The 24,977-nt window shown below is 34.5% G+C and overlaps 1 protein-coding gene across 1 annotated transcript in view; it reads right to left on the bottom strand.

Moving 5' to 3' along the window:
* ASPH (aspartate beta-hydroxylase) overlaps nt 1-21,253 on the bottom strand; it is a 92,124-nt gene extending 70,871 nt beyond the window's left edge. Inside the window, exons 1-3 of the mRNA XM_010014720.1 lie at nt 21,238-21,253; nt 18,131-18,280; nt 15,817-15,885 (exon numbers count right to left, since the gene is read on the bottom strand). Of these exons, the coding sequence (XP_010013022.1) occupies nt 15,817-15,885; nt 18,131-18,280; nt 21,238-21,253 (235 nt within the window). The remainder of the gene's footprint in view (nt 1-15,816; nt 15,886-18,130; nt 18,281-21,237) is intronic.
* Between the last annotated feature and the right edge of the window lie 3,724 nt (nt 21,254-24,977).

The raw sequence follows: 24,977 nt of genomic DNA, 5'->3' as shown, positions 1-24,977 counted from the left end.
CCTGCTGAATTAAACGAACTCCAAAAAAGTTTACTTGGTTCACGCATACTCCATGAAATCAAAGTAACAACCGTAAATTAATTCCTACATCTTTGCTTTTACGTATGTAGTGTGTTACCAGTAGTACCTTTTTTTGCTTGTTTTACTTTTGGAGTTGTATCCCTTGTGCTTATTTTCTCTATTTCAAATCACGTTTGGTTGTGACACGGTATCTAGGTAATAAATCTGAAGAACAGTCAGAACAACAATCCTTGGAATTTAGATGGTTAATATTTACTTCCACTTTGCCCACAGTTTCAAAAATATGTCAGTATCAGCAGCATTGTCCAGAATAGGAGAAAAAAACATACAGAAATATATAAAATTTATAATTTTTTCCATAAAATCTCTGTATGCAGCATATTTATTGGATTTCAATTCAGTATTTACATTTCATTTTTAAATTATTACTCCCTTATTAGATATTATGTATATAAAATACAACAGCTCTATTTTTATACAGACTTCTGAGAGAAATTGCAGTCTGTGAGGTAAAAAGCAGGCAAGTAACATTTCTCCTGTAACATCTGCCTCTAACTGCTGTGTAACATTTCTGTGGAATGAACGATTCAATCACACAGCTCAGAATGAAAGGAATAACATCATATTTCCTTCCAACTGTTTTTTAGTATAAAGCATTTGAACTATACCATACCATTTCTTCATTCCTATATCAAACACTGACAAATAGTCAAAAACTCAGCAGTGACTTATTAAATTACTTTTATTACCTTTTTCAGAAACAAGCAACAATTTGCAACCAAGTCATACCAAGCACAATGTGGAACAAATGCTAAAAATTTCAGCTTACATGGAAGATGCCAAGAGAAGTCACATTCATATATAAGCATGAAAGCTTCCCTCAGGAAATGCACTTTTTCCTTAATGAGATTTTATATTACGAAGAGTGTGCGTTTTTCACATACTGCTAGAAAAATCACATTAAAGTCTAAATGTCTTTAATGCAACAAAGAGACAGTGCTCTTTACGTAGTGCCATGCTGTGTGGAAATAGCTGAGCATATCTAAGAAATTAAGTACCTGAACTACATCTGGTACCTTGGTGTTCTGCTAAGGCTAATTAGATTCCTGAGTCTCTCTGTTGCACTGAAACACTCAGACCATTATGTCCTGTTTGTACAGAAATGTAATTATAACTAAATGCATGGCATAAATTGGTTGCAAGCTATCCTACTTTAAGCTTTTGGAAAATTTTTAAGTTTCATCACTGCAATCAATCCTGTGATAATATTAAAAGGAAAGTTAATGAATTTTACCTAGATGTCTCCTTCCATAAGAAAGAAATAGATGAAACTATTTAAGTATACACTTGAGTAGAAATTAAGGTGCTCAACTCCAACTATGGTATGTAATAGTATTATGAATTCATGAAAGATAACTAAAGGAGGGTTTCACACAGAGTAAAAACTGCACAAATACCATTTTTTTTTTACACATGCAGAATATGAAGTTACCATAAACTACTTATAATCCAAATAAAACAATTGTAAAAAAATTTGCACAAACAAAATCTCTAGTTAGGAAAGCACTCACATAGCCATTAAATTACAATCAGTAGTAAAAACACCACCAAAACAATGAAAAATGGGAAGGATAATAGTTTGCTGTACTATTAGACAACACTTAGCCAACATAGCTAGTATTAGTAAACATTATAACCTGCAATGGTATTTGCAATGTGCATGCATTTCAGACATCATTATCTGCATTAAGTTCCACAAGAAAAAGAACATTAAAAATACCTTTGACTCTAGTTTTTTTCTTGGCTACCCCTCCTGGCTCCTCACCTGATTTGTTGCAAAATGGAAATAGGTTATGAACATATCTGTACTGTTCAACAAACATGACATAAAATTTTTGATTTTGTCACGCTATGTAAAAAGTTATCTTTACACAGCACACTGCAGTGCTATGGAGAGATACCAGATGTTAGCTCATTAAGAATAAAGCATCTTCAGCAGCAAGACCACCACAAGTACTGAGATGGAAGACTAATAATCCAAGAAAAGTATCACATTACTAGATTGATGCTACTTGAGATGCTTCTCTAAATTCCTAGAGCTAGCTCAGTTCTCTCCAGTGTGATGCCACATAATTATGACCAATATCCCAGCTGATTTCTCTGCTAGGTATTGTGACAGTTCTCTCTCAAACCCACTAACCTATGTTTCTATATAATTTTATAAATATTTAATGAACATAGTAACTCAAAAGATCTTCAAGCACATATGTAATATTGGTTATATAAATTATTTCCTTACAATGAATTACTATCTTTGGTTTTTTTGCCAATTGCAGAATGCGTGTTTTGGCAAAGGTACTGCTCATATTCCATTGCCATTTCATTTTCATTAAAATACTGCTTTACTTAAGGCTTTTTAAGGCTATTGAGACTTTCACTAAAAGAAGCCAACCTCACTCTCCAAAGTCAGGAGCTGCCCTATTTCCCCATTGTAGCTAACAGAAACAGGTTATTCAACATCTTGATTGTGCTTTACAAGTACATCCACAAAAGGCATGAAGGCAAAAGCCTTCCACCCACCCCATCCAAAAAAAATATATAATTAGCCTTATCTTCTACCACCATCAAAATATATAGGATTATCACCATCATGCTGCTGTGGACTTAAGACCTAAATCATAACAGAACTACCTTAACAACAAAAATATTGTGCATTGCTACCCCAAAACCAACTAGAAAGTTAAGAAAATTTATGATAAATATATTTCTGAAACTCATGCATAAACTCATTAAACTAGAAGAGATATTCCCATGTTACAATATTAGGCTTCTCATTCAGACATATAAAGCACCTACATTAGACATCTGAACCTCAGACTAAGGTTTCCAGAGACAATATACATAAAAATTTATTCTTAAAAAACCAACAAAAACAAAACCCTAATATTCTACAATTAAAAAAAAATAAAAACACAAAAAAAAAACCAAAAACACCCACCCACAAAATTTAAGAACATAGGCACTAAAGTCATTGTAATAAACTTGCATCTAATTTCTATATTACATGTATTCAAAGTATCAAACATTGACACTATGGGCAAAATGTCTTTAAAATGGGTTAGCCAGATAAATATAATTTTTACAACAATTCCCTTACAAACTCATACCTGGGATATGAAAGCCTTTTTAAGCTCTACCCTCATACCATCACTGCTGAAGTCCAGAGTTCTAACTTAACTAAATTGATTATTCAATCTTATTACTTACAAGCAGTGCGTGGAATAAGTAAATAATTTTCTCACATAAAAGAATAGATTCAAACTTTGTTATACTACAGCATCAATGAATCTATAATAATAAAAGGTACTCAGCAAAGTTGCACAAAGCCGTATTTAAGTTTCCAGCGTCTCCCCTTTTTTCATGGTAAAATTAAATGTTACTGACTATTTTAATATACAGTCTTAGAAGCACATCTTGTCAGGGAAAACAGTAAATTTTATGAATACCTATACACATAAAAATTATAATACAGATGTTTGAAATTATTTTTAAATAGAAGTATATGTACTACACTGAACGATTACAACATTCCTTGTTTACTGATTGATATTTCATTTGTTAAATATTCAGGCAAACAGTAATTTCTTTCAATCTGTTTTTATACAATGAAGATCTTTAAGATACTCAGCAAACTCTCAATGCATGACAGAACTCCGTAAATAATGTATACTTTAACATACAATGAAGAGACCAATTTACAGGAAAAGTATTCATTTCGAAATTAGTATTTCAAAATCTTGATATTATATAATCATCACAAAACAGAAATCCTGCTGCATCTTGATTTCCACTTGGACTACAGCAGCTACAATACGGGGAAGTCTCATTTGTGAAACCCAAAGAGCTTGAAGAAGACATGAGTGCAAAACATTTCACTTTTCCAAGACAGCAATGTCCTGGGGCATATGATAAAATTTGGCATCTAAGTAAAATAATTGGCAAAGACATAGGCTTTTGCAGCCTTGGGAGACAGAAACCAATGTCCAGAATTTTATGAATCATGTAACTGAGCTCATGAACCTATATTCTAAGTTTCAGTTCAAGTGTCTTCACACTTTTTTTGAACTACTTTTTTACTACATTATGAATGGCCAGAGCTGGCAATACAAAAAGAAATACAGCATTTATAACCACAAATTTCGTTACAATAGATTGTCAGAGAAGGCTACCATTGGAGTTAGGGAATTAAAATTCAAAGTTAATACAGCTGGATAGGTTTCTAGTATTTTCCAAAGAACTGTTTTAAGCACTCATACTAAAAATTAAATATTCATGTCAAAGTGGTTATTTTTAGCTAATGCTTAAAGGTAGATAATAGCTTAACTGATTCTTTGAAACTTAGAACATTACAAAGCATTCTAATTCTGCAACAAAATCCAGTCATGTCCTCTGTTTTCCTCATAAAAACCTTCAGGAACAACCTCCGCAAAAAGAACCCCCAAGTGAGAACACAGCTTTAGAATTTCAGCATCAAGACAAAAACATGAGTACTATTTTAATTTGGAAAGATAAAAGCATTGCAAAACAAAAACACCAGATAAGACAAAGCACTCAGTCTTTTTGAGCAATTTCATAGGTGTTGACAGTTAACATTCTCATATTTACAATATATTGAGAAACCCAACATTTCTTCTTGCATATGCAAATTTTGTATTATTCAGTTAGTAATACTGAGAACTTTGATTGCCTTGCTACACAACAGCCTTTGCCACGTAAAAAAAATATCCTATAAACCAATTTCACCACATCACCTCCCTGCATAAACCCTTTTAACCTACAGCATCATGTAACAAATGCAAGCTAATTATGGTATCTTATCCACTTACATGTGAAAAAGGAAGAGGCTACTTCACATTTACTATAGAAAGCATATGGTCAAGGTTAGCAGTATGCAGCTGACAGACAGAACTTGCTAAACTTCTGCAATATGTGTGAAATCTGGGTAACAGAACAGAAAGTGTTGCGCTTTAAAAATTAGGGCTTGTTTTCAGACTTTTGCCTTAATTCGCAAGATCCCATCAAAAACTTCCTTCATTATACAGAAAATTAGCAAAAGATGTTAAAATTGCACAACTAAAAATGGAAATACAAATCTGTAAGCCAAAACCATTACTAACCTTTCTTCTCTCCTGCTTTCTTTATCCAGAAGAAGTGCAAGTCAGAATAAGGTATGACTGTTTGCATATGCACCTGCACATAACTATTACTATTATTCTGCATTCACAATATGCTACATTGGATATACAAGGTCTTCTGCTAAAGAAAGTATCTTACTGAGAGAAAGCTAGCACCCACTTACCTTAAACTGAATCATTACCTGTATGCATACCAAAGCCTGTAACTGTCCCAAATACAAGACAGCTTTTTTTAATTTATATGAGCATTAAAAATATTAAAATTACTCCCAATACATTCTCAGTAAGTTGCTTTATTATCTCTTGCTTATTTATAATTGCATAATTTTAGAAGGAAAACCTGAATTGGAGACATGGGGCAGAAAGCATTTTCTTAAGTCACAGATACATATGTTGCATTTTGTATGAGAACATACAAGAAACCAATAGGCACGCCTTACCTTTGTTAGCCTCATCTTAAGGAATCTGTCATGACCAGAAAGACAGTATTTAGTGTATTTCATGCTGCTGTGCCATCATTATGATAGCTGTTTAAATGATGGCAAGTGAATGGGAAAAATGTCCTAAATGACTAAACTGTACACAACAGCTTTCCCCAGCTCTCAAATACTAATACATTTTTACAGTATAGGTGGTTCCCCCACTCCATCTGACCATGAAATGAAATGAAAATCCTAATGCTTCAACGCATTCTTCTTCTACCCCTCCACCCAATTGTAACCTATATGAATAACTGTAATAAAAATTCAATTTCTATAAGGCCAGTCAATTGAGACTAACTCATAATGCAAAATTACCATCAAATGAAACCTACAGGTGGCAAGCTCTATTCACTAGCCTTGAAACAAATGTCAGGAGCGAAAGATTGAACACATTCTCAAAGAAGCTCATTATGTGTGCATGGTGAGGTTGTGGGGGGGGGGAAGTGCTGGCAAAAAGTTGTTGTGGTAAGAATTTCAACAGATATGCAAATAATTTCCAGTTTGTTTTCTTCAATTCTAAGTTAATTCTATAAATTATGAGCATTGTGATTTCCTCCCCCATAAAACACTGGTTTACTTTCAAATATTGTTGAAGGTGGTCACAGAAGTCTGGGGTTCAAACCTTCCGTAAATTCTCAACCATTTCAGATATAAGGGTATTAAGGTTTTTTCTTTTTTTTCTACAATTTCTTTACATTAGTATCACAATAAAGCAAGGCAGAGCTACAAAGGTTAATGCACTATGTTGTTTAAATTTGTAAACTTCCGCTGACGAATGACAGCTAAAATATCAAACATTTACCAACATGAGAAAATGGGAAAGCAAAACATCCCACTTATTTCTAAAAATGCTGGCCAAACTTCAAGACTACTACTTTGGACACAGACATTTACTTCTAGAGCTCTGTAGAATTTAATATAAATAACCTGTAAGGAATATGAAGGTAGCTAATGAAAGCTCCATGTCCAATTTAACATAAAATCACTAAGTTTTCTTTCTTAACTAGCTACAAAATCTAGCAAGTTCCTGTGATTTAAGCACTGTATTTTCTTCATTAAAAGCACTGTTTGCTACTAATTTGCTCCTACTTTAAATTCTCGAACCAAAAACCGCAGGTAGAAAGCAATAGCTTTGCCTCTAAAAATAATTATTCTAAAATGATATCAGAAGGCAAAGCTGCTACAGCTTTCTAACTGCAGTTTAAAACCACATTAAAAGTTTCCTGGACTTCTTTTAAAACATTGATATATTGACTGTATTTTATATAACTGATAGTTACCACAAGTCAAACTAAAAATTCAGGTTTCAATTTCCTCAACTGATTTCAAACACTTTGTGTGGACTTTGAAGCAAGAGCTGAGATACAATTCAGTTTTCCTTGTTCGTGTGCATGTCATACTCAGATCAACCTTTTTGCCATTAAATTGCTTAAAAAAACCTAAAACAACAACAAAAAAAAAACCCACCAAAAAAACCCTGCCATGCTACTATAAACCAAAGACTCATCTAAATCTTACCATCATCACTAGCTAAGTCCTCCTGCTTGCAGTCACAACAATTAATCCAATACATTAAAATCAAGTGCTTAATTCTAAACTTTGAGAGGTTTGACAGCTCTGTTCTGTCAAAACCACTAGTGAGGGTTTAACTATCAACTCAACAGGAGCAACACCAGGCAAGTGTGAACACTTCGGGGGGGGTAGGGGGGTGGGAAGCCACACAAAAAACCCCCACAAAAACCCACACAAACACCCCCCCCAAACACACACCTACATTCCAGAAACTAAACACTCTAGAAAGTTATTTACTGTTAATATTTCCCCTAGGTGCATCTTGTGTCCGTCCACTCCCTGCTCTCCCACCCCTTTTTCTCCTCCTACAAATTCTTTATTACCACTGTAATTGTAGATTTTTACCCACTTAATAAAAACAAGGAACTTTCATGATATCAAAGCAGAACTTTCTTGGCCTGCATTTTATCTCCCTAGCCCAAGTTAAACTAATTTACTGTTTACTGATATAACCATTACCTGTTACTATTTCAGTGCCTGCCTGAACCACTTGAAAGCTGCAATCTGTTTACTTCACTTGAAACTTTACCAGATTATCAATGTATATTTTAACTGTTTGATATAAACTTCACGATACAGAATCCTCATAGTAGCTGGTTTACTCCTCCTTTCGGATATCTAGCTCCCATTACTGAAGCACCTACAAAAGAATTCCACATTCCATTAGACTATTTCTAATTCATACTGATATTATCCCACAATAGTGATGAAACTCTTATTTATAATTCAAATCTGCTTCTAAAATTAAAAGAGAAACCAAACAAATCAAGCTTGCTTATTTCCTATCTGTCAGATAGTTTGCAAGTTTATTCTACTTGCTAAGAAACATATCAGTAATATTCCACAGATCTACCACCACTTATTTTCATAATGTACAGGGTTTGTTCTTTTTTTTTTCTTTATACTTCATACGTATCATCCTAAAAACCTTTAAATTTGCATGGTAGTTTCTTATATCCAAATCCTCAAATATTTGGGAGAAAATGTGATTAATGTTCTTATGGCACTATTCCATTCATAAATCTTACACAATGGTATTAACACCTCCCAACTTTGTTGGGCTTTTTTAAAGCACTTCACTTGCTTAACACTAGCACTTTTTTTTTTACTACTTTTAAAAGATAAAGTAAAACCCTGAGTTGGATGACTTAATGGAAGTTTTTCTGGTTTTAATCAGGCATGTTAAATTGCCATGCCAGAGCAAGTGAAAATGAATTTAATTTAAAAAGATTAAAATTTCAGCCTGCATCCACTAGTGTTAAAACTTGAGCATAAACTTTATAAGGGAAACTGATACAAACCTAAGCATAGCAGGCATCACAAAAAACAATAATTTTAATAATCTGATTAGTACACTATTCATTTATTAAAATGACAGCCTGGTTTCAGCTTTTAGTACCAGATACAAACTGCAGAACACAATTATAAACTCCCTTTTCTACACCAACTTTATGACATTGAAAATATTTTTTGAACAACTGTCATAAAACAGTTTCACAGGAAAAGGCTTAAAATTTGCAAAACTGCGTTAAGTAATTGAATTTAGCAAGGAATAGAAGACAATCTAATTTCCAATTAGTCTTTAATATATTCAGTATTACATGAGAAATACATAATCACAGCCTCCCATCTTCATAAAAAGCCCATCTTAAAACCCCTCAAATTTAGAACAGCCCTTGTGATGCGATTGTTATATTGAAGAAATGACTGAAAACTTGGTTTGAAAATAGTCAGATCAGTGGGAACAAACCATATGATGACATCATATCTTCTAAATACAACAGATGTTAGCTAAATTAGAAATAAATGTTTCTGTAAAATTTTCAAGCACTTTTAAATGAAGTGCTTTTATTTGAACAAGTAAAAAGAATCTATCTGAGAAATCAGTGAATCACAAAATAAATTATTTATTAAAATTATATTTCACAAGAGAATTATCATTGTCATGTCTATATTAAAGATTAACATAAATATGTATTTACATAATGCAGTCATGCTAGAATACTTTACAATCAAAGCTGTTACAAAACGCTTCAGTTAACGTTCGCTAGAAAGACAAATGTTACAGCGTTAATAGAGGTTATTACACTTAGCTTTGTAAGTTTTGTGCACAAAATGCACAAATTAAAGCACATACAGAAACCAACTACACAACCACAGATACATGTTTTATTCTACATATTTACACAACTGCGTAGTATGTCATCCTGTCACAAAAATGGAAAGGTAACTGAAGGCTTTCAACTAGTAAAACTACATTGTGTGGCTGACTTCAAGTTCAATCTTTATAGCGTCCATTTGGGAGTTTCCCCTCAATGCCATAAATTCCTGTTACATTAAGACTGATGATTTCATGGACCTTTTTGAAAGCCAATCAAATTAGTCTCTCAGTCACTGGTTCTGTAAGTCCAAAATAACACAAGTCTTTTTTCCCTGAACCCCTTCATTCTGTGACGTACCATCAACATCATCTGCAGCTTCGCTCTCTTCTTCTTCTAGTATTTCAAAAGGAGTCAATACATCATAGAGAAATGAGAGAAAGCCATAAAACCAATCAGAGCTTTCCTCTGCTAAAATATTAAGGACTTCCTCAAGGGAATCAATATTTTCATTACTGCCATCTTTGGTCAGGCCTACACAAGAATAGAGGAAAGAGAGAGAGAAAGAGGGAAGGAAAAAAAAAAAAAAAAAAAAAAAAAAGAGACAGCAGTTAGGTGGAAAGAGGAAATTGTAAAAGGAGGACCTGTGAAAGACATCTCATGTCACAGACAGCTGTCTTTACAGGAATGCTAATTAGGAAATAGAAAGATATTAAGAAAGCTGAATCTTTCGAAGTACAAACTATAATTTGGACAATAAACATGCACAGTATTATGCCAAAGTCTTAAAAAAAAGCAGCAGCTTTGCTTTCCTTTGTTCCTAGTCCTAAAACCAAACCCATTTATATTCAGTTTTCTTGCCACAGCATTTACCTTAATGCAGGCAGTTCTTTAACATTTATCCTCACACTAAAAATCATTCAATTTGCCCTTATTTTTTTAAAACCCATTATGTTCAAATTGGAGAGCTTGCAACTGATAGCTGAAAAAATAACATTCAAAAGCAAACAGTATTTAAAAATCTTGTCACAGCCACACTTTTAAAGATATAATTTATTGCACTATGCAGAATTTTGATTTTGCTTAGAAGTGTGGACTCTTGATTGCTGGGGGGTGGTGTTCTGCTGCTTGTTTGCTTGTTTGGGTTTTTTTGAGATGCTTCTCAATTTTTTTTCTATGATATCCATTCTACATGATATACCTGCTCCTCCGAAATTAATTCCAAACCTGAGGACATGCAGAACACTAGATAAAAATGAATATGTACCCAATATTAAGTGTGTATATATTGTTACAAAGAAGATCTAAAGCAGGCTTAGAACAGCTGAACTAGAGATGGTCAGAGCAGTGAAGAAAAAGCTTGTCATTTCTAAACTCTCTGATACCAGCAGTTGCTATCTTGGACTATGATCCACTGATCTAACTGGTGTTTGTAAAATACCAGTAAGCCATGATAAATACATTTTTTCCCTCCTGGTGTTTTTTGTTGTTGTTTTTAATTGAAATCCACTAGTTTACAGTCATTACTAAATAATATTTCGACTTTTCCATTCTGTGAAAAATACAACAGAATGACCAAGCAATGACAAACGTCAAAGCAGGATAGGGAGGAGCTTCCCCCACTTCTAACCAGAACAAACCTTGGTTTGTGTTGGAAGGAGAAGCCGAACAGTGGGCTAAGGGTGAAAACAAATTGTTGAGACAAAAGATTAACCGAACATGTTGCACATGCAGACTACAAAGCAATATTAGGTGTAGGTTAACAAAACATTCAAGATAGAGGAGTTCATGACAGAGACGTTTAGCACATTTCAACACATTTTTCTTACAGCACATAGCGAAAGTATCAATGATAATTCTGAGGAAACTTCCAAGTCCATGATGTTCCACATCCTTGTACCTGGATGTCCAGAACCTCTAATTGAGTGACCAGCCATTCTCTTTAATTTTTTCACAGGATAGCCCAAAGGTTTAAAAATGAGAGACTGAATCCAGGAGGCAATCAAGGTATTACAAATATCCCTCTCCAACTTCTTCCACGGCTTAGTTCTATAAAAATTAAATTTTTAGACTTAACTTTATGCATGGTAGACAGTCATCATTCTAAGTTATTTCCAAAATTTGGACCAAGTGAGATGTAAAGATGTAAACCAAAGTAAGTATGTTTACTGAAGAATGAAATCTCAATTTAAGAATGGAAACCTTAATCTAAAAATAACTTTAAAAAAAAACCCCACAAAGTTATAAACACAGATTTATAAATATTTTTATCATTCTATTCCGTTGGAAACTGGCATTAAAAAACAAATTAATAAACAAAATGCCACTCAAAAAAAGACTCCAGACTTTAGATAATATTTCTGTAAGCACTGGGAAGAACTATATAGATAGTCTTTCACTAAATCAAGAATAGGACCCTTGGGCAATTATCTTTGTAAAACATAACATGGAGTAGACCAGCATATTTTATTTGAAAAGATTAGGTAACCAAAGGGAACCACAGAAGCTGGAAGAATGTGTCTTATAGCCTTTACTATAAAAAATACCCCACCAAGGAACAACCTCCAAACTCTTTCTTGCAAATTCTTTACAAAAACTATCCAAGATAATATTAATAGCCTTTGAATCTAAGGGTAAAAAAAACCAAACACACAAACAAGACACTTCAGCCTGAGTTACCAAAAGTAACACCTTATTTCATATATTTATCTTTTTACTTTCTTAGAAAGAGTTACAAATAAAAAACCCAAACTAATTAATACTCAAGCTGGTTTGGGTCTTCATTCATCTCCATGATGAAGAACTGCTTTCATCGTAAAACTTGGGTACTGATAAGCACAAAGAAGCATGGTAAGAAGTGCCCGAAAATGGTGGTAAAAATGGAACTGCCCAATAAGTACCATGTTAAATCAGTGACTCAGAGGAAATAACTACTTTATTTCAAGATAAGTCTAAACATTACTATTTAAATCAAAGAGGGATCAAGGGAGTCAGAATCTTTATCTATTCACAGTGTTACCACAATCAATGGGGCATAGGGCTTGTCTACATTCATTTAACAAGACAAAGCCTTTCTTCTCCTGAAATATTTCTTTAATGAGAATGACCATATGCAAGCCTTAATATTTGAAGGTGCTACAGTAGAACACGAGAAAAATATAGAACAGTATGAAATATCTCCTAAACATCTGAACCATACAAAAGCCTTCTTTTTAACTCCTATTATCTCACCACAGATTTTCTGAATGTGCAATCTTTGCACAACTGCTTGAAAACATCTTTTTCTGACATAGGTGAACCAGGGGAAAAAGTTCCCCATTTACAAAAGTCTGGATTCTACTGTTCACTGCCCTTGTTTGCTGATACACCAGATTGTTTCAGTGGGGTTTTCTCCCCCATTTTCTGCACAGCCAAACTACTCTGAACTAAACACACAAGAACAACATATTAATGACTTTCTGTAGCTGCAGTTCCACAATTGTACTAACTACTGCAGGCATTTAAGTAGAATTTCTCAGGATATTGTTGCTTGTTAGAATACCAAAATATAAAAAATGGCTCAGCTCCAAAGATTCTATTACAACAGACACTGGTAGTCCCTATATGTTAGTTTTTTGGGTAACACTACTACAGCCACTGTTTCTCTATACTCAGCAAAGCAAGTAGAGAAATGTAACACTTCTCCTAAGAAGAACAAGCTCCTTCAAAGAACAATTAGACTGAAATGGACAAGAAGTGGAAAGAAAATTACTAATAACAGGAGCCCTCAAAGGAGTAGATTAAGAAGCCTCTCTTCCCATTACCAAATGCAAGTCAGTAAACAGACCTTACAAATACCTCTAGAAAATAATCTCTAAGATAACTGCAGACTAGCTTCAGCAAGTTTGCATTTCCACCCCAGATAATTTTTATATAAATGGATATAAAACTAACGAACAAATATAACTGGGGTTAGGTAATTGACTGGGTTTTTAGGTGGAGTTTTGTCCTCCCTCTCTTACTTGGGGGCTGGGGAGCAGGGAAGAGGAGAACACCACACTTCCTGTACACCATTTTTAGGATTACAAATACCTCTAGAGAATTTAACCATCAAACATCCTTTGATTTCAAGAAATAAAAAAGAACAGACCAAAGAACAGACCCTATCATACCTTATACATACATGAAATAAAACAATAAACTGTAATTCTATTTAGGTGTGCCCATGTAGAGAAAACCACTAAGTTTTCAGCTACTAAACCATTCTTTGAAATATGAAACAAACTTATGCTGGTAGAAGCATGTTCCAAAATTAAATTGACTTAAAAATATATATTTCATTAATATATAAATATTAAAATTTGTAGCAAAACCTAAAGATTATGGAAGGGGACAATATTAAACCATTGTACATGCCACAATTTCACTACACAGTAGTTTACTAATAGCTAAAGAACATAGAAGAAAATAGCATATGAATTCCTAGCATTAAACATCAAACAGTGGCATCTCCTTTTTAAGACGATATTAAATTAGCAAGGAAACCACTTGCTGTTACTGTAGTCTGACCCAGAGAAATATCCCAGAAAGTAGAAAGTCTTCTCACACAGCGTATGTACTAACAAAAATCCTCAAAATATGAAAGGAGCTATGCATTCAGTGATACCCTAATGCAATTGAATATAGGCTTACTATATGGGGTTTTTTCCTACAAAGAAAAATTTCTCAAGATGGACTCTAATCCTCCAGTTTCTGCATAAATGAAATAACTTTAGTCTGCATAGTGGTGTTCATTTTTAGTTCATGTTAAAAGTTAAATACAAACAAGCAAAATATTTTTCTGGGAACTTCAGTTCATAATATTATATGTTAGTTATTAGAAAAAATATTTTTATACTGGTAATTTTAACCAATGCCATGAAATTTTTCAAAATTTACTATTTTCTTTGTACTGGATCAAATATTCTGAAATGAGATAAAATCGTGATCTAAGCAAGTATTCAAAAATTAATAAAGATAACTTTTGATCTGTGACCTTTTAATGTCACATTTGAAGTACAAGGTTTAAATGCGTGATAAGACAAGCTTATAATAGAAACACTGTCATATACTGGCAGAATTCCCAGCTGTATCAAGTGACAGAGATGTCACAAAGCTGCAGTATATTTCTGACTACCACCTTGGCAATCTGAATCCAACTAATATGACGCGCAAGAAATTGATATCCGCTTTCTATACAGTACAAAGCAGACAGAGAAAGATTAGGATTATAACTGTACTATATATATATATATAAGGTGTTATCTTAGCTACCATTTATAATTAACGCCTACTCTGTAGATGCTGGAGTGGACACTGGAGATTCTTTGGAGTGCCTCTCACATTCACACCACTGCAAACTGGTTCAGTTATTTTGATTGCATGGGTTTTCTTTAAACCATGAAGAAATTAAACAAATGAAGCCCCCCCAAAAGAGTTGCTCATTTCTGCAAGCCTAAGTGGAGAAAAATAAACTGATTATAAACTTGTTTTTTTAATGTAATATGAGTTTCAAATAGTAAGCCATAACATCCTAATACACTATTGACAATACTGACTAGTTTGAGACATTTCACTTTGCCCTCTACTCAAGCTACTATTTACTATACTGGGGATTTTTATTTTGTTCATTTATTTAACTTGCTAGGTTTGCATGCTCAGCATAGGTTTACACTAGAACAAATCAATTAAAGTAAACTTTCTGACATCACATATGCAAGAAGTATCTATCCAATGCTTGATTGTGAGACTGAAGATGGTACTGCTTTAACTGTTAGAAGATGTAGGTAGAAGGGCAGTATCACAAAGCATGTCTGATGACTGAAATTCTTCTCTGAAGATACATATTGGGCAGAAAGACATTCTCCCAAACTACAAGGAACAGAAGCCTAAAACCGGTGTTTCAACATCAAAAAAGATAAATCCATGTCATGTAGGTTTTCTGAAGGGCAAAGAAAATGAACAGACTTGTGGAGAACTCGGAATAGAGAAAAGACAGTACAAAATATGCTAAACAGTCAAAGAAGTACAAAGGGCTGTTGGAAGTAATTTTAAAATGGATCTGGCTTAACATGTTACCACAAACAATGTTTTAACTCTTGAAACACCTTAAGCTGTTATTATTAATTAATAAATGAATTAATTTATTAATAATCACAAACACCTTTCAATAGTCAATACAGCAGCGTAAAAATTATCCTTTAATTAAATGCTTTCCACTTACATTGCTATATTTGGAGAAAAAGAACACAACTTGCTACAAGTTATTCACACAATCCTACAACTTGCATTAAGAAAAACCCCAACCACAATTAGATGATTTTAAGTTCTCCAATTAGGCAAAAAAAACAGAAATACTGTTTTGACATGAAACAAAAACCAAACATAAATGACAGCTGTATAGATTTTTCCACCCATGTTTGTACTTGCCTAGCAATAATTTAGCATCTTCAACGTCAAAATCTCCATCTCCATCAGCATCATATATCCCAAGCTTGCCTAGAAATTCAAAAAGAAGAGAGAATTAGGGATTCAGCAGTTTGTTCCCAGCACAGTGTTTTTCGATGTGCAATGGTTGGCTGTCGATGCTAGGTTGTTGCCATATATTTTTAAAATTATTTAGCCATACTTTCTTAACGCATTTGTAATATTTTCCAGGAAATTTAAAACATGGTTAAGTTCCTTTCTACAATTTCTTGACTTTAGACTGAACACAAGTTAGTTTTTTTCCACACATTAGTTTGGTACTCACAGGTTTAAAACAAATTCATAATCAAGTGTTGCACTTTATGTGAACATGCTTTGCTCAGAATAAAATCTCAGTTCACAAGGAACAGTCAACATGTTTGAGGGACAAGAAATAACAAGAATTAATCAAATAATCACCATTTGTTTTCAGATTGGTTTCCTGTGGTTTTAAATTCTTGGGAGGAAAAAATAAATAGATACATGATTTTTCATGCCAAGTTAATAGAACGTAAGCAACGTACTTCCTGGACGAAGAAAAAACATTTATAAGTTTTAATTAACAACTATATGATGTTCACTGCAGACAAGAAGTTGTCAATCCTCTTAAAGGCAACTAATATACATCAGACTTATCACTTTCTTTTTTCTCAAATTGCACCTCTACCAGCCCTAAGCATACACAGGAGAACCCAGTTCCTATTCAAAAAGAATTTTTAGCATAGAATCGTGGTATCCAGGATTAGAAGTGTCCTGGGATCACCACGTGAGTAGTGAGCTTTCTAATTAGTTCTGACAAACTTCAGATATAACTTTCAATAGGATTGAAACTCTGAACTCTTTGCAGAAAAACTCTAAGTCCTTATAATTTGCAGTATGTTATTACACTTGACATTCTCAAAAAGGAGCCAGAACTTTATTAGAATCATGGAATGGTTTGGGTTGGAAAGGACCTTAAGATCACCTAGTTCCAACCCCCCTGCCATGGATAGGGACACCACACACTAAATCATGTCACCCAAGACACCATCCATCTTCGCCTTGAACACTGCCAGGGATGGAGCATTCACAACTTCCTTGGGCAAACCCATTCCAGTGCCTCACCACCCTCACGGTAAAGGGATTACAATTAAAATAAATTCAGTTCATAATATGGTACTTAGAAAATTAGAAAACAGTTTTGTGGAAGAAAAGTTCAGACTTGGGTCTAGAACGGACAAAAATAAGATCACCACTGTATGGAAGCAATCTTCTAGAAAGGATCTTTATCAGCTTATGGTTAAACACAGCAGACTGGTGGAATACATGTAATTCTCTAGAAATAAGAATTGTACCATCTTCAAAACCATGAAGAATGAGACAGATGAGAAATGACTGAATTTTATGTCAATGTATAAAAGTAATTCTCTAAAAAATTAAAAACATGAAAAAGCAAATTTTTCAGCCAAGGGACTGTAAAACAAGTTTATTTCTCCAATATCCTACCTTGTAGGACCTCTGACAAGTTATAACGGAAATCCTTTGCTTTGGCTGCATGCATGGTAAAAATACAGAAACCATTAATTGCATTACTAGACCCAATTAAGTTCCAAACCAGAAGCTTCTCCTAAAATCAGTCCAGATCAAAAGAAGCATGTACCAACAGATTTGTAAAGCTTGTAAAAACAGCAGTTGCAAAAGTGCATGTTGAGTCCTACATCAGGGTCAATAGCTCTACCTACGGACACAGATCTTGAAATTTGAGATATTAATTTTCACCCTTAGATATTATACTAGCAATACTATCTTAACATTGACATATTGTGATACAATAATCATCCTCATAAGTTTAAAACTGAGGTCATTCAACAAGTCACTTATGGAAGGATGACTGATCAGTTGTCCTGACATCACAGGCAACACAATCCATCAGAGAAGTGGCAACACTAGCTGCCCATCTTCAGCTGCTGAGGGTTTAAATTTAAACAATGCATATTTAACTGACATTTCAAATGAACTGCAGTATAGATGTTACAAAGAGATCCAGATCTATCCTCAGAGATTTCTTCAATTCTTTAATAAATGCAGTATGTTAATAACCTTTTTCAGTCTTATGAGAATCCCATTTTAACATCATAATAGAGTTCAACATTAAAATAAACTTTTTGAACTACATTGCCTATTCTTATCACGTAGGTCATTTGCAAACACTCCAGTAGTCGAATCAGCTATTTAAAATGCCCTCCATTTAATGCATATCATAATCATATTAGAAGCATCTAATATTTAAAATTCTTACCTAGAACTTCTTCATAATCTACAAGTTCAAACCAGACAACTGCTACTGATGTCCAAACTCCCAGCAAAGCAATTACCATAAACCAGGTGAAAAATGAGCTTCCAGAGAGGCCTTCTTTCTTTCCATTTTTACCTCCTCCATGTTTAGCCTCTGTAAAAATAAGGCAAACAAATACGAAAAAATGGATTTGCATAAGTTAGAAAATTATGACTGATGATACAATTATAAATATTGTTTCTTATGACTGCACAGAACACTACATTTGAGAAACATTTTTGTGTTGTTTGTTTTTAAACTTCACCAGTTGCTTGCTTTTCACATCACTGTGAATTACACTAGGAAGCTTGATGATTGTCTAAGTAAAAGCCCTATAATCAACCGAACACCAAAACGCCAGATGCAATTTGTCTTAACAACTTAGTTGAAAATCCCCACTTGCTCCCCTTTAGTGTATATTTATATAGAGCTTAACATTTTTCAGATGCTTTGCATTTATGTCAACGGTTCTCAAACTGCCACCAGAGGGCAATACGACCAGCAGAAACAGTTTGGAAGAAAAGCATTTCTTCTGAAGCAAGTTTCAAAGCTAGTTGAATTAGCTCACAGAAACAACATGAAAATTCAAACAGCCTAAGAAGGCTCTAAAATCTGAAGCATGTTAAGGTTAAGACTCCATGTTCAGATACTGTACCAGCTTAATATATCTCCCCTGCTGCAAGAATCAAGCAGAGATTCGCTACATGCCTTTAGACTCCCAGTCCGATGGAAACATACAAGTAAAAGGATGACACAGAGACTTAATGCAAATCACAGCTTCATTTATAACTGCACATATAGAAAGTAAGTGTATATAAAAAATACAGTAGTTACAAACAAACCACTGGGAAAGACCTCAACCTAGCATACGGGTAGGTGGGTTAAAATGGACATCATGACTAGAAAACAAATAAATTGCTTGGTCCATTCCTTTAGGATCATTTATGGGAAAGAGGGATACATGCAGCAAATAAACATGCATGCAAGAAAATGCCTGTGGCTTTCTCCAAAGCTCAAGGTCTGCTCTTCTGCCTCCAGATACTACTGCTGCAAGGCTGGCACTTGGCCACAGTTTCATGGCTACCAGTCTATTCCACTTCATTTCCTCCTAAGCACCAGTCTTTGCTTGTTCAGCCCTATCCAGTCCTAGTTATTGAAGTAAAAATATTTCTTACGGATTTTTAAATACTCGAGGAACTTTGTCATGAATATTGTGATAATATAATATGGTAGGGAGTTAAATTTATCATATTTACTTCAAGTAATGTTTGATGCCTTTATCAACACTGATCATAGAAAAAGATGAAAAATACCCCGAAATATCAGCATTGCTCTGAAAGATGACTAATGAGACACTGGAGACTGACTTACTTATTTCTGTAACAGATATTATCACAAGTTCTTTCAGACCTTACTTGCCATCAGGTTCACAGCTGTAATAAATTAACCTTTTATTACATTCACTGTGCTACATACAGAGTTCAGACCAATAAAAAAGTCTCACATCAGCTCTTACTCAGCTCAGCATTTTATTTAAAAAACAATTATTTTATTGAGTACTCTGTACAAAGATCAAATACCAACTATTTAGCGTTTTCTCCATATTCAACACAAAATTGCCTTGGTATAGGCTGTCCAGTAATACTCAGAGAGAAAGCAAGACAATTTAGCCTCACATCAAGTATGTATCACTTGCTACTGCACGGAACCCTGATTACAAGTGTGCAAGGCTCACATACATAACCCATCATAACATCTCTCTTGTGGGAAAGATGTACATGTAGCCTGAAAACAGAGGCAAAGATAAGCAGCATGTGCCAGTACACTCTGAAATAGGATCATCTGTACATGAAAGCTCTTTAAAGTCCTCGAGCTGGAAATGTTAATTATACTTTGTAACAGCAGAACTTTGCAACTCTTGTGTTGCAATGCAGTCCATGGAAGCTTTGCATGTATTTAAAACAAAACCTTAAGGCTGAAAACATTTTAAAATATTCCAGGTTACAGTTTTGTCCTATGCAAGCTAGGTATTAGAAGCAGCAAACAGGAAAGAGAATCTTACTGTGTTTCCCTTAGTCATTTACCTTACTATTTTCTACAGTTTACTGCTAGTTGCCTCTGAAGAAAAGGCCTTTATTTATTAGAGGAAAAAAAAACAGAAAAATGAAAGAAGATACAACTTAAGTAATCAAGCATAGTTTTTCATATTTTTTCCAGTCTACAAGACTGTTCATGGAAACTCCTCAAAACCAGATTCTGATACAAAAATATAATTCACAACAGTCACAAAGATACACTTTTATGCTGTGGCTTCCTATCTTATAGGAACATTAGTTTCAAAAGTCTTGAAAAATTCTCCAAATTCAACCACGGCAGCTTGATCAGGCTATGCTTTAATATAAATGGAAGTTATGTAACATAACATTTACCCATTGTCTGCACAAATAACCCTACACCAGGGTTAGAACAAAACATTGCAAAGACTGAAGCTGGCTCAGCGCTCATTCCAGACAGTTAATTCTCAATTCAAGCCCTTTCCCTGTACACGCTGCCAGCCATGTCAGAAGTAGGTCACTTGCCATATCTGGTAAGCCTGTGCTTACATGACCAGATGTCTTCATGCAGACATCAGAAGTCTCAACGGAAAATCTCTAAAAGTCCTACAACCTGCCTACCCTGCATTAAGAGTCACACCTAGATAAAAATGTATGAAATTAATTCCTTTTACTTTAGCTTACATTAAAAGAACACCTAGTAATTTCACATACTCCGAAAATAACTTTCAAGACAGGTATTTGATGACAAAACAACATCTCTTAGGTTAATGTGTACCCTACTCAAGTGAAAACTAAAGTTACTATTAACCACCTGCCATAAACTAATTAAATCCCACTACTCCAGAGAACATTCAATCAAAGAGAACAGAGGCAGCCTGTAACACAGACTAAAACAGTAAACAGGGTAGGGAACATACAACAGTAAGCCAATTTTCTGCTGATTATAAAATCAGACATAGCCAGTATTTGCAACTACACATTTTCCATTTGTTCACAAAAAGGTTAGGATTATACCTGCGTCGTCAGCCATAACATTAGTTCTTGATTTCCACGGACAGAGCAAGTATGTCGATATCTCCAAAAATTAATGATGAAGGCAAAATAAGAAAAGATTTGTCCTCACTAGTCTTGCAACAGGAGCAAACAAGTTTCCTAAAGCCAGCTCAGCGGGAACTTGAAACTGGACCCAAGAGAAACCTTTCCTCCAAATCTATTTTTAGAGCAGTTATCCTCAGGAGCCAAATGCTTTTCAGAACTCATATGGCAATGTAGTTCTGCCGACAGTCAAATTCATTTACTCCTCCAAACAGAGCATCCTGGGTAGTTGATCCTTTCCCCTCCCCTTAATCCTCCAACATCAAACACAGCAGCGAATGAAACTGAACACACTGTACTGTAGAATTTTTCCTGCAACATATGCCACAGTGCCTGAGCTCTAAGGGCATTAAATCCACCAGCAGAAGCCGAAACACAAGTCTGGACACAAAGCTTGACTGCTTGCATTTGTTAAGTTGGCCTTCACCCAAGAAACTTTCTCCATGTTGGCACTGCTCTACCAAGCTTCCCGAGTATCCCGTAGAGACTGCTCATTTGAAATTTGCTAACTACTTCAAGAACAAAAGACAACTAATTTCTAAAACGTAGTTTTGAATCTTTAAAAGAATTACTTAAAACCAACCACACACATTCTTGTCAAAGATTTTTCAGATCAGAACTGTCCCCCTGGTATACTTCGTGTTTGCTTGTAGCAGACCCAAAGGAGGGTTACTGATCATTTTTGCCAAAGCAAATCCCATAATGCAAAACCAGGAAAATTTTCTGTTGCTTGTTAAGGGTAGCAGAGGTGTTGAATTTGCTTTGCTGCCCTCCGTTTCCAGAAAGGACTAACACTAACTCATCTCACTCACTCCTCCTTTTAATTCTGGCAACATGCACCTAACCTGTACAGTTTAAAGCTAACACAGATTATTAATGATCAACATACTCTCTTCTTAAGAGCGAGAAAAGAAGGAAAAAATTCCACTATTTAATACATTATTTAATTTTAACAAAATATTCTTTTCCCACTGCATTTCAAACAAAAGCCAGCTCCTTTCTGAGGGGAAGAAGACAGAAACAAACTCATGTGTCATTAACAGCAACCCTAATAAAAACTTTAGGACCTAGCATTATGCCCTTTTTCCCCTCAAGCTTCTTTAAATAACATAACCTTCAGGTAGATGGAGTGAACAGCAGAATCTTACAGCCACTTTGAAAAACAACATATACCGCCTGTGGTTTCAACACCCAGCAACTAATTACCTAATGCAATTCCCAATAGCTCAAGGGAGAAAGAGTGAGAAATAAAACCTGAGGTTTAAGGGTTTAAAATGGATGTAAAGGAACCACAGACAATTGATTCTATAAGTAGTGTATATTTTAACTATCTTTAAAGCCGCTTGAATACGTCAAACAGAACAGATGCTTTAAGAAAGACCTCCTAACTAGCACATTTCAGCAACTTAAGTGATGTGCAAGCAATTTAAAGCAAGATAGGAAGAAAATTTAAAAAAAGGGTGAAAGTCACCTAATATAGGAAAAAATCAGCAGCTCATTAAGTAAGTAATTTTACATGCAACGATATGTAGTCTATTGCAAATAAAACCTACAGCATTTTCACAGGCAAGGTTTCATTACGCAATTTGTTGCAACTTCACTTCTGGGGCACCTGCATTCACAGGTACGAGCTCTGCAGAACAAGTGGATTCATAGCGCGTTCAATGATGTTGAGAACCTGAAGTCCACATTACACATTCTGGGAGGATTGCTCCAAACTAGATCTTACCTAGCTGAATGCCTGTAAGTGGTTGCAGCGTATCTTTCTGTTTCACTTCACTCAAAACTAAATAAGTATATTCAGGGACAAAAGCACAACACATAAAAGTAAAATGAGTGGAGACAGTAAAGAAATTAATTTGAAATGTACACTCTCAGTCTAAACTAACACACATATATTGACCTTTAACCAAATACCCACAGCCTACTCGTGCCATTTAAAAATCAACTGATTACAAGAATATGTCCTCCCAAGAAATGGCAAACACCTTTCTTCCTGAAAGGGGAGACCACAGCTAAAATAGGGAAACTCTTCAGCCTTATCAAATGTAAGATGGACCCATGGGACACAAAACTGACTATACACCTAATGAACAACATACATTAATGCACATCTTGAAAAATACAGCTTACGCATATATTCCTCTGAATGCTAGAGTACTAAATACCAAGCAGTAGAATTTTGGTTAGTTTTGTGAAAGACTAAGGTTAAACTGAATACATATATACTTAATATACAATTCAAGATTGGGATATGTAAGTCAACAACATGGACTTCTTGCAAGGTCTCATTCTACTTTGTTCAAATGCTGTGGCTACTTGTTTGTCAGTTTGTTTTTGAAGCATCTCAAATTGCTTCATTAACACTCAAAATTATTATTCTTCAGCTCATTTGTATAACTTTCAAATTTAAAAACTATTTTCAAGTTAGCTTTGGTAAAAGTATTCACTCCATCGTATTTCAGAAAAGCAAAACTGACAACCAAGACTAGCAGTACTAATTCCAGGTGTAGACCATTTCCAACATGCAAGAAAAGCAGCTTAGAGGGGAAAAAAAATGTCAATGCTGTATACAAAACCAAAGGCAGGCTTCAAAACATCGAGCTGAACTTTCATAATGTGTATAATTATTTCCTACAAAGGTACATTAGGAATTAATACAGAAGCCATTATGGATCGTCACATGAAGAAAAGGGTGCGTAACAGCAGGCAGTTACTAGAAATTAGAAAAACACACTAAAAGGAAAAAAAATAACAAAAACAACAAAACACTAATCTCAGAGAAATATCTAAAGTTGCATTTCAGAAGTAAAAATTATCAACCTCCTAGATTGTTGGGAGACTTCAGAACAAGATTGTTTTAAAATCAAAATGCAAAGCGATAAAACAGAATCGGCAGAGAAGTAAAAACCTAAAATAAGTTACAGTAGCACCATCCTAACACCAACAGAGCTGAACTAGTACCAATGCAAAGATAGAAAACAGCCTCTTGGCTGTTTTGGCTCATGTATGAGCCTGGCCTACTACTGCTTGACATTTTCACCAAATTATTTTTTCCAATATGATTAACAATAAAACAACTGTTGCAAGTCATTCTCAGTAATAAAATTGCAGTTAGTTAGGTTTTTTGGGTAGCATCAGTAGCAAGTATTTTGAGTAAAATATCTATTATTCTCTGTTGATACTAATTTCCCCCTTTATATTAAAAAAGCTTCTTTCCCCCCCCCCACTACTGTCATATATGTGTATGCACATATATCCACACGAGTTTATGATATATTTTAAAATCTAGATTCAACGCACATGTATGTTGAACTGCTCTATTCTGAGAAGTCTACACACCATAATGATTTATCCTGAGGTAAAACCGATTTTCATATTTCATTTTCATTCAGTGTACCAAGGGTGGAATGATACAATTTAATGGACAGATCTGCACTTATGATGAGCTTCTACAAACTTTTTCATTTTTAAGGGAGACAGAATTACCGTTTTCTCTCTGTTGTCTTTACAGGCAAGACATTAACTTTTACTGAAACACATAATAGTTTCACATACAAAATATTCCAGCCTTAAATTTTCAAGTATCCATACTCAAATTTTGGGGTACTTTTGTCCAAATAATCGTGACAAAAGGGTCTTTAAAAATCTGAAGTTTA

The sequence above is a fragment of the Nestor notabilis genome, unplaced genomic scaffold, assembly GCF_000696875.1.
Source record: "Nestor notabilis isolate BGI_N333 unplaced genomic scaffold, ASM69687v1 scaffold8125, whole genome shotgun sequence".
NCBI classification, from domain to species: Eukaryota; Metazoa; Chordata; class Aves; order Psittaciformes; family Psittacidae; genus Nestor; species Nestor notabilis.
This window is presented reverse-complemented; position numbering and strand designations above follow the sequence as displayed.